Raw genomic sequence first — 14,394 nt, 5'->3', positions numbered from 1 at the left:
GCACAGGTAACAATGCAGTCTCCTGAGAATCATAAAAGAGCTCCAGCATGGACTGCACGGGAGGTACTGGATCTGATCGCTGTATGGGGAGAGGATTCAGTGCTAACAGAACTGCGTTCCAAAAGACGAAATGAAAAAGTATTTGAAAAAATTTCCAAGGCTATGATGGAAAAAGGCCACAGCAGGGACTCAGTGCAGTGCAGAGTGAAAGTTAAGGAGCTCAGACAAGCCTACCAGAAAACCAAAGAAGCAAACGGAAGGTCCGGTGCAGGGCCAAAAACATGCCGCTTCTACGCTGAGCTGCATGCAATTTTAGGGGGATCCGCCACCACTACCCCACCCTGTCCGTGGATTCTGCGGACGGGGAAGATGACGATGAAGAAGAGGAGGACAAGCTTGCAGAGAGCACACAGCACTCCGTTAGCCCCATCAGCCAGGAGCTTTTTCTGACCCAGACGGAATTACCCTCCCGGCCCTCCCAAGCCACTAGCCCAGACAGTGAAGCCATGGAAGGGACCTCTGGTGAGTGTACCTTAGTAAATATAAAACATGGTTTAAAAGCAAGCGTTTTTTTAATGATTGATTTGCCCTGAGGACTTGGGATGCATTCGCAGCCAGTAAAGTTACTTAGAAAAGTTTGTTAACATGTCTGGGGATTGAGCGGAAATCCTCCAGGGACATCTCCATGAAGCGCTCCTGGAGGTACTCCAAAAGCCTTTGCAGAAGGTTTCTGGGCAAGGCAGCCTTGTTCCGTCCACCATGGTAGGACACTTTACCATGCCATGCATGTAGCAAGTAATCGGGTATCATTGCATGACAAAGCATAGCTGTGTATGGTCCCGGTGATTGCTGGCATTCCAGAAACATCCGTTCTTTATCTCGCTGTGTTATCCTCAGCAGAGTGATATCGTTCAGGGTAACCTGGTTGAAAAATCAGGAATTTAATTAAGGGGACAGAGATGGCCATTTTCCTACTGGGTTCGTGGCCTGCTGCTTAAAAAAAATCCTTCCTTGCACGTGGCCAAGTGGGGGGAGGGGAGGAGTGAAACAGCGATGAGCTTTTTCGCGTTTGGCTAGCAGGGATCTTCCCAGCTACCAGCCATGTGGTGGGGGGAGGGGTAAAGCACTGTATATATGACGGCTGCAGAAGCCGAAAGACAGTGGCTTACCATGGCCGCATGCAAGCTGAATTCTGATGCCCGGACCTGCATCTGTGAGATCTGTAACACCAGAGCCGCAGGCACTCAATATTAAGATGCAAAATACGACCTTGTAGTGAAATCACATGTGCTATGTAAGGTGAATAGTGTTGTTCACGGTGAAAGAGTATAACCATTGTTCTGTAAAATGTATCTTTTTAAATACTTCTCTCCCTTTTTTCCCTCCGTCATGCAGCTGCAAATTTTTCAAGCCTCCCTACTCCATCCCAAAGGCTAGCTCAGATAAGGCGGAGGAAAAAGAAGACGCGAGATGAAATGTTCTCGGATATCATGGAAGTAACCCGCAAGGAAAGAGCTCATCTGAATGAGTGGAAGGAGGTGGTATCAAATTACAGGAAAGATGCCAGTGAACGTGAGGACAGGAGGGACGTCCGAGATGAGAGGTGGCGGCAGGAAGATCAGAGGTGGCGAGATGCAACTCTGGGGCTGCTGCGTGATCAAACTGACATGCTCCGGCGTCTGGTGGAACTTCAGGAACGGCAGCAGGATCACAGAGTGCCGCTGCAGCCCCTGTATAACCACCCTCACCCCTCACCATGTTCCACATCCCCCTCACCCAGACGTGTAAGAACGCGTGTGGGGAGGCTCCGTGCACCCGCCCATTCCACCCCCGTGGACAACCCAACCAAAAGGCTGTCGTTACTGTGAATTTTTTTTAGTGGCCTTTTCCTTACCTCCTATCCTCCTCCCAAACCACACCCGGGCTACCTTCTCAGTTCTCTCCCTCTTTTTATAATGAATTAATAAAGAATACATGATTTTTAAACGATAGTGACTTTATTTCCTTAAGCAAGCTGTAATCGAAGGGGGAGGGTGGGTTGCTTACAGGGAATGAGTCAATCAAGGGGGGTGGGGGTTCATCAAGGGGAAACAAACACAGCAGTCACACCCTACCCTGGCCAGTGATGAAGCTCGTTTTCAAAGCTTCTCTGATGCACACCGCTTCCTGGTGTGCTCTTCTAATCGCCCTGGTGTCTGGCTGTGCATAATCAGCGGCCAGGTGATTTGCCTCAGCCTCCCACCCCGCCATAAAGGTCTCCCTCTTACTCTCACAGAGACTGTGGAGAACACAGCAAGCAGCAATAACAAAGGGGACATTGGTTTGGCTGAGGTCTGAGCGAGTCAGTAATGTGCACCAGCGCGCCTTTAAACGGCCAAAGGCACATTCTACCACCATTCTGCACTTGCTCAGCCTGTAGTTGAACAGCTCCTGACCACTGTCCAGGCTACCTGTGTATGGCTTCATGAGCCATGGCATCAAGGGGTAGGCTGGGTCCCCCAGGATAACGACAGGCATTTCAACATCCCCAACTGTTATTTTCTGGTCTGGGAAGTAATTCCCTTGCTGTAGCCATTTAAACAGAGTAGTGCTTCTGAAGACGCGAGCGTCATGAACCCTTCCCGGCCATCCCACGTGGATGTTGGTGAAATGTCCCTTGCGGTTTACGTACTGGGTGCCCTGGTGCTCCGGTGCCAATATAGGGATATGGGTTCCATCTACCGCCCCCTCACAGTTAGGGAATCCCATTGCAGCAAAGCCATCCACTATGGCCTGCACGTTTCCCAGAGTCACAACCTTTCGTAGCAGCAGCTTAATGATTGCTTTGGCTACTTGCATCACAGCAGCCCCCACAGTAGATTTTCCAACTCCAAATTGATTCCCGACTGACCGGTAGCTGTCTGGCATTGCAAGCTTCCAGAGGGCTATTGCCACTCGCTTCTCCACTGTGAGGGCTGCTCTCATCTTGGTATTATGGCGTTTCAGGGCAGGGGAAAGCAAGTCACAAAATTCCATGAAAGTGCCCTTACGCATGCGAAAGTTTCACAGCCACTGCGAATCGTCCCACACCTGCAAAACTATGCGGTCCCACCAGTCTGTTCTTGTTTCCCAGGCCCAAAATAGGCGTTCAATGGCTAGAACCTGCCCCATTACCATGAGGATCTCCAAAGCGCAGGGGCCCGCGGTTTGAGAGAATTCTGTGTCCATGTCCTCATCACTCTCATCGCCGCGCTGCCGTAGCCGCCTCCTCCTCGGCTGGCTTTGCAGGTCCTGGTTCAGCATAGACTGCACGAGAATGCGCGAGGTGTTTAAAACGTCCACGATTGCGGTATTGAGCTGAGCAGGGTCCATGCTTGCTGTGCTATGGCGTCTGCACAGTTCACCCAGGAAAAAAGGCGCGAAATGGTTGTCTGCTGCTTTCACAGAGGGAGGGGTAAGGTTGTACTCAGAATCACCCGCGAGAATGATTTTTGCCTCATCAGGCACTGGCACCTCAACCCAGAATTCCAAGGGGTGGGGGAGACTGCAGGAACTATGGGATAGCTACGGGATAGCTACCCACAGTGCAACGCTCCGGAAATCGACGCTAGCCTCGGACCATGGACGCACACCGCCGAATTAATGTGCGTTGTGTGGCCGCGTGCACTCAACTTTATACAATCTGTTTTACAAAACCGGTTTCTGTAAAATCGGAATAATCCTGTAGTGCAGACGTACCCTAAGAGAGCTTTAAACTAGCAATTTGGGGGAGATGGTTGGGAGATGTCCAGGTAATCTCTACGCCAGATTTTAACAATGAAAGAGAAGAAAACAAAGAAAGAAAAGACACAGCTGTGGGTAGGAGAATGGACATAAGGAGGAAGGGTAGTGTAGATACCAGTCAAATAGGTGATACTGGCGGTAGAATGTCTGTGCCTAATCAGGTAAAGAAGTGATGGAATCAGACAGAGTCTGTCTGGGCAAAAATCACATTGGGGAAGAAATCTACTAGAGCGTCCCCTGAGACAGTGCTTGGAGTGTGCTATAGACCGCCAGGATCCGATTTGGATATGGATAGAGACCTCTTTAATGTTTTTAATGAAGTAAATACTAATGGGAATTGTGTGATTATGGGAGACTTTAACTTCCCAGATATAGACTTGAGGACAAGTGCTAGTAATAATAATAGGGCTCAGATTTTTCTGGATGCGATAGCTGATGGATTCCTTCACCAAGTAGTTGCTGAACCAACAAGAGGGGATGCCATTTTAGATTTGGTTTTGGTGAGTAGTGAAGACCTCATAGAAGAAATGGTTGTAGGGGACAACCTTGGTTCAAGCAATCATGAGCTAATTCAGTTCAAATTAAATGGAAGGATAAACAAAAATAGATCTGGGACTAGGGTTTTTTATTTCAAAAGGGCTAACTTTAAAGAATTAAGGAAATTAGTTAGGGAAATGGATTGGACTGAAGAACTTGTGGATCTAAAGGCGGATGAGGCCTGGAATTACTTCAAGTCAAAGTTGCAGAAACTATCAGAAGCCTGCATCCCAAGAAAGGGGAAAAAATTCATAGGGAGGAATTGTAGACCAAGCTGGATCAGCAAGCATCTCAGAGAAGTGATTAAGAAAAAGCAGAAAGCCTACAAGGAGTGGAAGATGGGAGTGATCAGCAAGGAAAGCTACCTTATTGAGGTCAGAACATGTAGGGATAAAGTGAGAAAGGCCAAAAACCATGTAGCGTTGGACCTTGCAAAGGGAATTAAAACCAATAGTAAAAGGTTCTATAGCCATATAAATAAGAAGAAAACAAAGAAAGAAGAAGTGGGACCGCTAAACACTGAGGATGGAGTGGAGGTTAAGGATAATCTAGGCACAGCCCAATATCTAAACAAATACTTTACCTCAGTCTTTAATGAGGCTACTGAGGAGCTTAGGGATAATGGTAGGATGACAAATAGGAATGAGGATACGGAGGTAGATATTACCATATCCAAGGTAGAAGCCAAACTCGAACAGCTTAATGGGACTAAATCGGGGGGCCCAGATAACCTTCATCCAAGAATATTAAAGGAACTGGCACATGAACTGGCACACGCCCATTAGCAAGAATTTTTAATCAATCTGTAAACTCACGGGTTGTACCGTATGACTGGAGAATTGCTAACATAGTTCCTATTTTTAAGAAAGGGGGAAAAAAGTGATCCGGATAACTATAGGCCTGTTAGTTTGACATCTGTAGTATGCAAGGTCTTGGAAAAATCTTTGAAGTAGATAGTAGTTAAGGACATTGAGGTCAATGGCAATTGGGACAAAATACAACATGGTTTTACAAAAGGTAGATCATGCCAAACCAATCTGATCTCCTTCTTTGAGAAGGTAACAGATTTCTTAGACAAAGGAAGCGCAGTGGGTCTAATTTACCTCAATTTCAGTAAGGCATCTGATACGGTTCCACATGGGCAATTATTAGCTAAATTGGAAAAGATGGGGATCAATATGAAAATTGAAAGATGGATAACGAACCGGTTAAAGGGGAGACTACAATAGGCCATACTGAAAGGTGAACTGTCAGGCTGGAGGGAGGTTACTAGTGGAGTTCCTCAGGGATCGGTTTTGGGACCAATCTTTTTATCACTGACCTTGGCACAAAAAGTGGGAATGTACTAATAAAGTTTGCGGATGACACAAAGTTGGGAGGTATTGCCAATACAGAGAAGGACCAGGATATCATACAGGAAGATCTGGATGACCTTGTAAACTGGAGTAATAGGATGAAATTTAATAGTGAAAAGTGCAAGGTCATGCATTTAGGGATTAACAACAAGAACTTTTGTTATAAGCTGGGGACACATCAGTTGGAAGTAACCGAGGAAGAGAAGGACCTCGGAGTATTGGCTGATCACAGGATGACTATGAGCCGCCAATGTGATATGGCTGTGAAGAAAGCTAATGCAGTCTTGGGATGCATCAGGCAAAGTATTTCCAGTAGAGATAAGGAGGTGTTAGTACCGTTATACAAGGCACTGGTGAGACCTCATCTGGAATACTGTGTGCAGTTCTGATCTCCCATGTTTAAGGAGGACGAATTCAAACTGGAACAGGTACAGAGAAGGGCTACCAGAATGATCCAAGGAATGGAAAACCTGTCTTATGAAAGGAGACTAAAAGAGCTTGGCTTGTTTAGCCTAACCAAAAGAAGGCTGAAGGGAGATATGATTGCTCTCTATAAATATATCAGAGGAATAAATACCAGAGAGGGAGAGGAATTATTTAAACTCAATACCGATGTGGACACAAGAACAAATGAATATAAACTGGCCATCAGGAAGTTTAGACTTGAAATTAGACGAAGGTTTCTAACTATCAGAAGAGTGAAGTTCTGGAACAGTCTTCCAAGGGGAGCAGTGGAGGCAAAAGACATATCTGGCTTCAAGACTAAGCTTGATAAGTTTATGGAGGAGATGGTATGATGGGATAGCCTAATTTTGGCAATTAATTGATCTTTGACTATTAACGGTAAATATGCCCGATGGCCTGTGATGGGATATTAGATGGGGTGGGATCTGAGTTACTACAGAGAATTCTTTCCTGGGTGTCTGGCTGGTGGGTCTTACCCACATGCTCAGGGTTTAGCTGATTGCCATATTTGGGGTCAGAAGGAATTTTCCTCCAGGGCAGACTGGCAGAGGCCCTGGGAGTTTTTCGCTTTCCTCTGCAGTATGGGGCACAGGTCACTTGCTGGAGGATTCTCTGCACCTTGTAGTCTTTAAAGCATGATTTGAGGACTTCAGTAGCTCAGACATAGGTTAGGGGTTTGATACAGGAGTGGGTGAATGAGATTTTGTGGCCTGCACTGTGCAGGAGGTCAGACTAGACGATCATAATGGTCCATTCTGACCTTAAAGTCTATGATTCTATGATTCTTGCGTCCCTGATCCACAGGACTGGGGCGAGCTCATCTCACAGTCCCATGAAAGTGGCTTTTCTCATCCAAAAGTTCTGCACCCACTGCTCATCATTCCAGATGTGCATCACGATGTGATACCACCACTCAGTGCTTGTTTCCCAAGCCCAAAAGGGGCGTTCCACTGTGGTCAGCACCTCCGTGAATGCCACAAGCAATCTCATGTTGTAGCTACTATGCGTGGCAAGATCAATGTTGCACTCCTCTTGCCTTTGTAGTTTAAGGAATAATTCCACTGTCATTTGTGACATGTTAGTCAGAGCGAGCAGCATATACTGGTCAGCAGTTCGGGATCCATTCCTGCAACCTGAAGAGGCAGGGCGCGCAGTACACAAACCATTGAAAGATGGCACCAAATGCAGATGGAAGCACAAGGATTTTTGGGATGTGAAGCAATGCGTCACGGGTCATTGAGACAGGACCCAGGATGCCACAAGTCTTACCGGCAGAAGAGAAAGAGATGTTCTATGGGATAGCTGCACAGAGTACACAGCTCCAAATACTGCTGCAAGTGCCACAAATGTGAAAACGCTATTGTGCAGGCAGCTGACAGTGTGAACACGACAGCGGTTTCCCTTCAGTGCTCTCTGAGCAGCACTGTAACTGCTGGCACTGTAACTTTGCCAACGTAGCTGTGCCCTTTGGAATTTGGCCCACAGAGTCTAAGGGAGTATAATCTGATGGAATTTACCTGTTGATGAGCCAGAGGAGAGGGGCGTATTTTAACCTACACCAGGGATCGGCAACCTTTGGCCCACCGGGCCGGTTTGTTTACCTGCTGCGTCTGCAGATTCGGCCGATCGCAGCTCCCTCTGGCCGCGGTTCGCCGTCCCAGGCCAATGGGGGTTGCGAGAAGCAGCGTGGGCCGAGGGATGTGCTGGCCGCCGCTTCCTGCCGCCCCCATTGGCCTGGAGCAGCGAACCGCGGCCAGTGGGAGCCAAAATCGGCCAAACCTGAGGACATGGCAGGTAAACAAAATGGCCCAGCCCGCCAGGGGGCTTGCCCTGGTGAGTCGCGTGCCAGAGGTTGCCGATCCCTAACCTACACACTGTCACATCCCTCTCTTCCTTTTGGGGGGGGGGGAGAAGGGGCGGGGGGGGGACAAATTCCACCAACATAGTCTTCCTTATACTTTCTAGTATAAAGTAGTAAAGTGATGCGTTAAGGGATACAAGTTACAAGATGATGTGAGTCTAAGGAAACCTGAATCTAACTCAGTATTGTTAACCACAAGCATCGAAAAAACAAGAGTCAGGCCTCCCAAAAGTCTTGAGACTGACTGAAAAAAATCATGATTTTTTTAAAAAATAATAAATTTGCGATTCCTTTTATTTCACTTCTGGTTTTATGCCTTTCAGGTTCATGTTTTCAAGCTTTTTTCTCTGCAGTCCTGAGGGCTGGAAACTTACTTTTATTGAAATAAAAGTTGAGATTATCACGTAATCATTTGACTCCAGGAACTGGTGCTTTAAGAAAAACCCCAAATATTATGAGACTCCCAATAAAATCATGGGAGTTTGCAACACTGATAACTGCCTTCAAGCTGATGTAACTTACATGTTAAAGAAGTTAGGGAAATGTTTAAGTTACACCAGATGACACTAACCTCTGAAACTGGCCTTAAATCAGTGAAGACCATTAAGACAATGAAAAGATAATGGGTGGGATTTTGAAGTCAAAGGGAGTTTTATTACTGACAACAATGGGAGTAAAGTAAAAACAACATTGAGTACTTTTGAAAATCCCACCCTCTAAACCAATGATTCTCAAAGTTTTGTACTGGTGACCCCTGTCACATAGCAAGCCTCTGAGTGCGACCCTCCTTATAAATTAAAAATACTTTTTATATATTTAACACCATTATAAATGCTGGAGGCAAAGCGGGGTTTGGGGTGGAGGTTGACAGCTCGCCACCACCCATGTAATAACCTCATGACCCCTGAGAGGTCCCAACCCACAGTTTGAGAACCTCTGCTCTAAACATACAATAATTTTTTAAAAAATAAAACACACAGTTGCTACTCACTTGTATCTAAAGTGTTAAAGGCAAAAAAAATGTACTTGACCTGTATAACCCAACTGAAGAATAATTTAAACTCCATTTGAAGACAAAGGCACTGTAAAGGTATAACAGAGGGCATAATTTGTCCTATAGAGTCTTTATTATTGTTGATGAAGATATATGAGAAACAAAGAGCCCAGTTTGAGTTTGCAGGGCTGACAGCCAGAAAAAAAAATCTCACTCATGATTTGCAACTCAGGTGTGTTCAGTTTATGAATGAAAAAGCATTAAACAAAAAATTTCAAGTTAGTTTTCTGATAAGAATTGCATTTTAAAGGACAGCATATCCCAGAACTATTTGGTATATTGTTCAAAATAGGCTCTCTCTTTTGCACATGTTCACTAAGCAGGACTTTTCTGTTGTGCAAGTCTAGGTTGGAAATGGACTGGAGCTAGACAGGGCATCCTTGGGATTTTTTCCTTTTATTCAACAACTTACATACTCTGTGATAGTGGTAATGTGTTTTACCTCCAACTGGGAGCATTAATTTATCTGTTGTAATAACATCTCACTGGGCTGTTGTACTGTTCCTTTTGAGTCCTCTTAAAGCTTATGATAGACTATTAATGATCTGTTGCATTGAACACATCTGGGGCAAACTCCTCAGCAAAATTTACCAAGTTATTACATGTGTGTTGCCCCTGTAGCTCTACAGAGTGACTAGGATATGTGTCACATGGTTGACTGATCCTTAAGGGGTAGCTGGGTTCAGTCACATCTGCTCCAGATTAGCTACGATTCCTTCCCTCCCACCCCCACCCCCCAAACTGGACTTGATCAGCTGGGTGATCTCTTTAAAAGGGATGAGAACTCAGTATGAAGAGTCTGGAACCAGAGAAACTTGGTAGGCTCCTGTAGAAGGCCCTGAATGAGGGTCTGCAGGAGACTGAGGGGACTCTAGGGAAAGAGCCTGGGAGTCAGGGCTCTGAGAGCCTGACAGTTAACCCAGAACAGATGAGGAACGGAGTCCAGGGTGGGTTGAAGAGGAGACCAAGTGGAGAGAAAGTACTTTGCATTGGTTGGGACTTTTGTTTGTACTTGTTACCCTGAAAGGGAACTGAACTCAAAATGACCCAGCCAGAGGGCTGAGCCCCACCTCAAATGAAGCAAAATTACGGCAGGGAGGGCACACAGCACAACACTGAGTCAACAGGGGGCACTATAGGGCAGGCATGGCCCTGTGACAGTATATTAGAAGGGGGAGGGGGAATCTATCAAAACTATTTCAGAAATTGAGGACACTGTATGCAAGAGCTACCTTCTTAATGTTCTGAAAGGAATGGCATAATTTTCTGCAAAATAATATTTCCCAAAATCTTTCACCCATTGGTGAAATTTTCTTTTAAAACTGTTTTTTTAATATCTCATTCGCTTTACCAGGAGTAAGAGGTATACATTTATACTTACCTATACTTCTATTATACTTTTGTCCAGCTTTAAAGTACAATAAAAGTAATTATTCTGTGTAAACTGAAAATTCAGAAAAATGGCTAATTATGCGTACATGGATTAAATGTAGAGTGGCTGTGCATATATTTGTCTAAAACCTGTGGCGGATGCCTTGGGTCAATATTGACTTAGGGATTCCTAATGTATTTTTACAACATCTAATTCTGAGAGCAAAGTGTGTGCAGCAGAGAACATTTGGTATCAAAATAATTAATCTGATTTCTTTGCAAACAAACAGAACACAAGTCCGTTGGTAAACATTTAAACAGCTTACAGCAAACACATTCTACATGTCATATAATTTATTATCAAGTACTCCAGACTCCTAACTATTTAATTAAAACAAAGTCCCAGTCTATTCTTTGCTTGCATGGATCCAAATACTTATTCTGGGCTGTTAATATCAGACTGTATATCAGTTTAATGCATAACTTATCCTTTCAGCATCAAAACATGAAAGCATAAAAGAATTAAATACAAAAGTAAGGACACTGGGTTAGCTTTAAGTGAAAATGGTACCCCTTCTGCTCAGCCCCAACATTACATAGTCGCAGATACAGTATAAAAAACTCTTTTGTATTACAGATTTTTATCTTTAAATATATTTCATATTTTATTAATACAGGTGTCATTTCTGAGTCTACAACTGATAGACGTCATCTTGCTAAAACTGTAACAGAGTGATATCGATAAAATTAGAACTCCACATAAAGCCCTATCTACCATCACTGTTCAACTGTCTATAAATAGCACAATTTTAACTCAGTTGTGGCTAACTAGGTGTCCACTTGTCAGGAGCCTAGGTTACAATATTGTTCTAACTGTTGTTCTAAGGGTCTGATTCTGCAACCACCTTCAGAAGAAACTTTGGAGTATACAAAGAACCAAGTGCTGTTATTTCATCTTCAAACATCAGAAACACGTCACGCAAAACATAATGCCAAACTCAAACCTCCCAAAACCTGAAAACACAAAATAAAACTACATTTCTACATATATCATCTCTCACATCTCTGCCCACAGACAATCATATACCTTCCATCACTTGCAAACCAAACCTACTCAGCCATGGACTCAAGATGACACCCACTCAACCTTAACTTTGCCCTTTGTTTGAGGCCATTTTTCCTTTGTGATTAACTTTTACTTCTGACTGTGGGTTTTAATCTTTTATTTTTCATAAAGGACAATGACCCATTTTAAGGTAAGGTTTGTTTGTAGTATTAGAAATGTGAACTTTAATATGATCTTAGCAGACATTTCTATCAATGAGGCTCCTTGGATGATGGGTTATTAGCTGGCTGGATGCTACTCTCTGGCATGTATATTACTTTGTATTGTTCTGTATCTAGGAGATGTGGGTTTGTTTTTTTTAAACTTTCATGACATTCCACACAGGGCCAAGTTAAGGTTGACTGGGCATGAAGTTAATTGACCTCCATATAGGCACAGGTGTCCATGCTACTGAATCACACTGCATGATCAGATCCTTTGACACCTATACAAGCAAAATGGGTATTTACGCATCTAAGAGTGGATCTGAACATCCAATGTGGATGATCCATTTAGGTCTATTTATGTTGGAAAGTTGAGCCCACGTCTGTTCCATTATAACAATTGCTATGTTCTAATTATAGTTATAACATAAGATAACCCAGTGTTCAAACTCTGCAACACACAAGACTGTATTAATAATTTGTCAGGTGCTAAGAGTCACACACAGCTGCAGATTTGCATGCATACGCACAGTATTTAAAAATAAAAAATAAGAGCACACAACCACAAAATTTACTTGCACTTGTACCTTGTTAGATTAATAGAAACATTCTGTGGTTTGAGTTTGCTGGCAATAAACACTGTAGATGATCATCTTTGTTCTCTTTCTGCACTTATAAAGGAAAGAAAACCTATGACTACATTTGCCCCTCAGGCCACATTTTAGGTAACCCTACCTTCAAGTAAAGCAGTAACAGGTGCCTATAAAATATTAATCCCTATCAAAATCCGTCCCCATCCCATCTAGCACTAGATAAAAAGCCATTTAATCCCATTAATTTCACATAACCACTTTAATATCCTTACCTGAACAGTACGTCCTGCATTGATGTGCTCTTCGTGTAATCTGTCCCACAGTCTGCATCTCTGATACTACATAAAGAAAAAATACTCTGTATAATTGCTAGAAAAGAAACTTTATCACTCAATAATTATTTGACATTTCTGTAGTTTACAGTAATAACAGGGCCAAACTCTTCCTGGTGCAAAGCCAGGGAAGTAAATGGATCTTCACAAGGGATTAATTTGGTTCACTATATTTTCATTCATTCTAACATAGCCAGAGACCTTGTATTAGTTCTCAACAACAAATAGACTTAATAGAGTTCTGGTAATGTTACAGTATATTTCCATTAATGGACAGCAGAGAGATGACAGCAAGCAGTGAAGAACATAGGGGGAGAGCTGTACCAGTCATGCCTGTTATGAAACAATAAGCTACCAGATGTTATTTTTATATAGAGAATTACGTTCCCCTCAAGAGACTGTACATGCCATTTAATTTTAATACTTTAAAACAGTTACAAACATGGGCCCCAATCCAAAAAAGACAATCACATGCACGGAGCCCCACTGACTTCAGCAGGGGCCATCCATGCAGCATTCTTTACCAGATTGGGGCCACAGCAATGATTCAAATGATAAATACCTCGGATATCAAAATCATCATACAAAGCTTTTCATCAGTTAAATAAATCAATCCCTGCTACTGACAGTTCACAAAAAGCTACCACAGAGACACTCCGACCACAAAAGCAAATCTCTTAACAAAAAATAATTTTACCAGCAAATAATACAAATTGGGATTCTTGGTATATACAATTAAAACATTAAATAATGTATTAAATGAAATAAGAGAAAATACAGGCTCACGTATGAAAATTTTTAGTCATTTAAATGACAGAGCAAAATAACAGCATAGGTTTTAATAAAAAAATATGAGTTGCCATTTTATGTAAGATTAATTCTTTCAATCTCTTCATAAATCATACTCTCAATAGCATATTTTATCTACCCTCTATCTTTTGTGTTATTTTTAATTTTTTAAATTTTTAATTTAAGATCAACTTAAAATATTCCAAGGTCCTGAGTCTCCTAACCATCATATAAGGAATCAGGAATTACTTCTCAATTTAGAGAGTATGTTAGAGAGAAAAGGTCCTTCATACTAAGATTTTACATAGTATTAAGAAAAAAAATAATAGTTTGAGGTCAATTAAATTAAGTCAGAAGGACCATTTAAAAAAAAAAGAGTATTAGGAACATCTGCATAACTCGTTATGCCAATAAAATCATTGTGATTGTTCTTTAATAAAAATTAGAGAAGGGACTGAACCAACACCCTAAATTTTGCAGTTTATGCCATCTATTAAATAATGACAAACCTGAGCTACACTATATTTTCTAAAAAAAATTATTCAGCTGATTGTAACATAATGTAATTTGCCACATCAATTCAATATCATTAAACCATGAGAAAACCTGTTCTCCGAATGTACACGATCACAGAATTTCTTCAAAAAGCACTTATTGTTCCTTATACTTCCCATAAGAAATGCTGAGACATCTTGCTTTGCCTTACACATTAAGAGTGCTATAATACTGTACGTTATAATATCTAAGATGCTAGTGGTGTCTCTAAAGGTACTTTGAAAGAACCCAGGTGGCTAATATGACCAGAGTAGTGAGCTTGATGAGGAGTGAAAGGATGTTGTCCCTGTATGTTGCCCACTCCAGGTCACCCCTCTGCTCATCATATATGAATCTATTCACAATGAGGTCAAGGTCAAGTTGGATCACAAACCTTAGATAAAGAATATTGTCACCACCTCTTTCTCTGAAAGAAAGGAAGACTAGTCTTTAGGGCTGTCGATTAATCACA

At 42.7% G+C, this 14,394-nt stretch overlaps 1 protein-coding gene across 4 annotated transcripts in view; it reads right to left on the bottom strand.

The window, feature by feature from the left end:
* The window catches only part of STX17 (syntaxin 17), an 86,657-nt gene that overhangs the window by 48,153 nt on the left and 24,110 nt on the right, over positions 1-14,394 (bottom strand). For all 4 annotated transcript variants that reach the window (XM_039526297.1, XM_039526298.1, XM_039526300.1 and 1 more), the window contains exon 3: positions 12,540-12,605. In XM_039526297.1, the coding sequence (XP_039382231.1) occupies positions 12,540-12,605 (66 nt within the window). The remainder of the gene's footprint in view (positions 1-12,539; positions 12,606-14,394) is intronic.

Source organism: Mauremys reevesii, linkage group 2 (genome assembly GCF_016161935.1).
Source record: "Mauremys reevesii isolate NIE-2019 linkage group 2, ASM1616193v1, whole genome shotgun sequence".
Lineage (NCBI taxonomy): Eukaryota > Metazoa > Chordata > Testudines > Geoemydidae > Mauremys > Mauremys reevesii.
The sequence above is the reverse complement of the archived record's forward strand: the minus strand, read 5'-3'. Positions and strand labels throughout refer to the sequence as shown.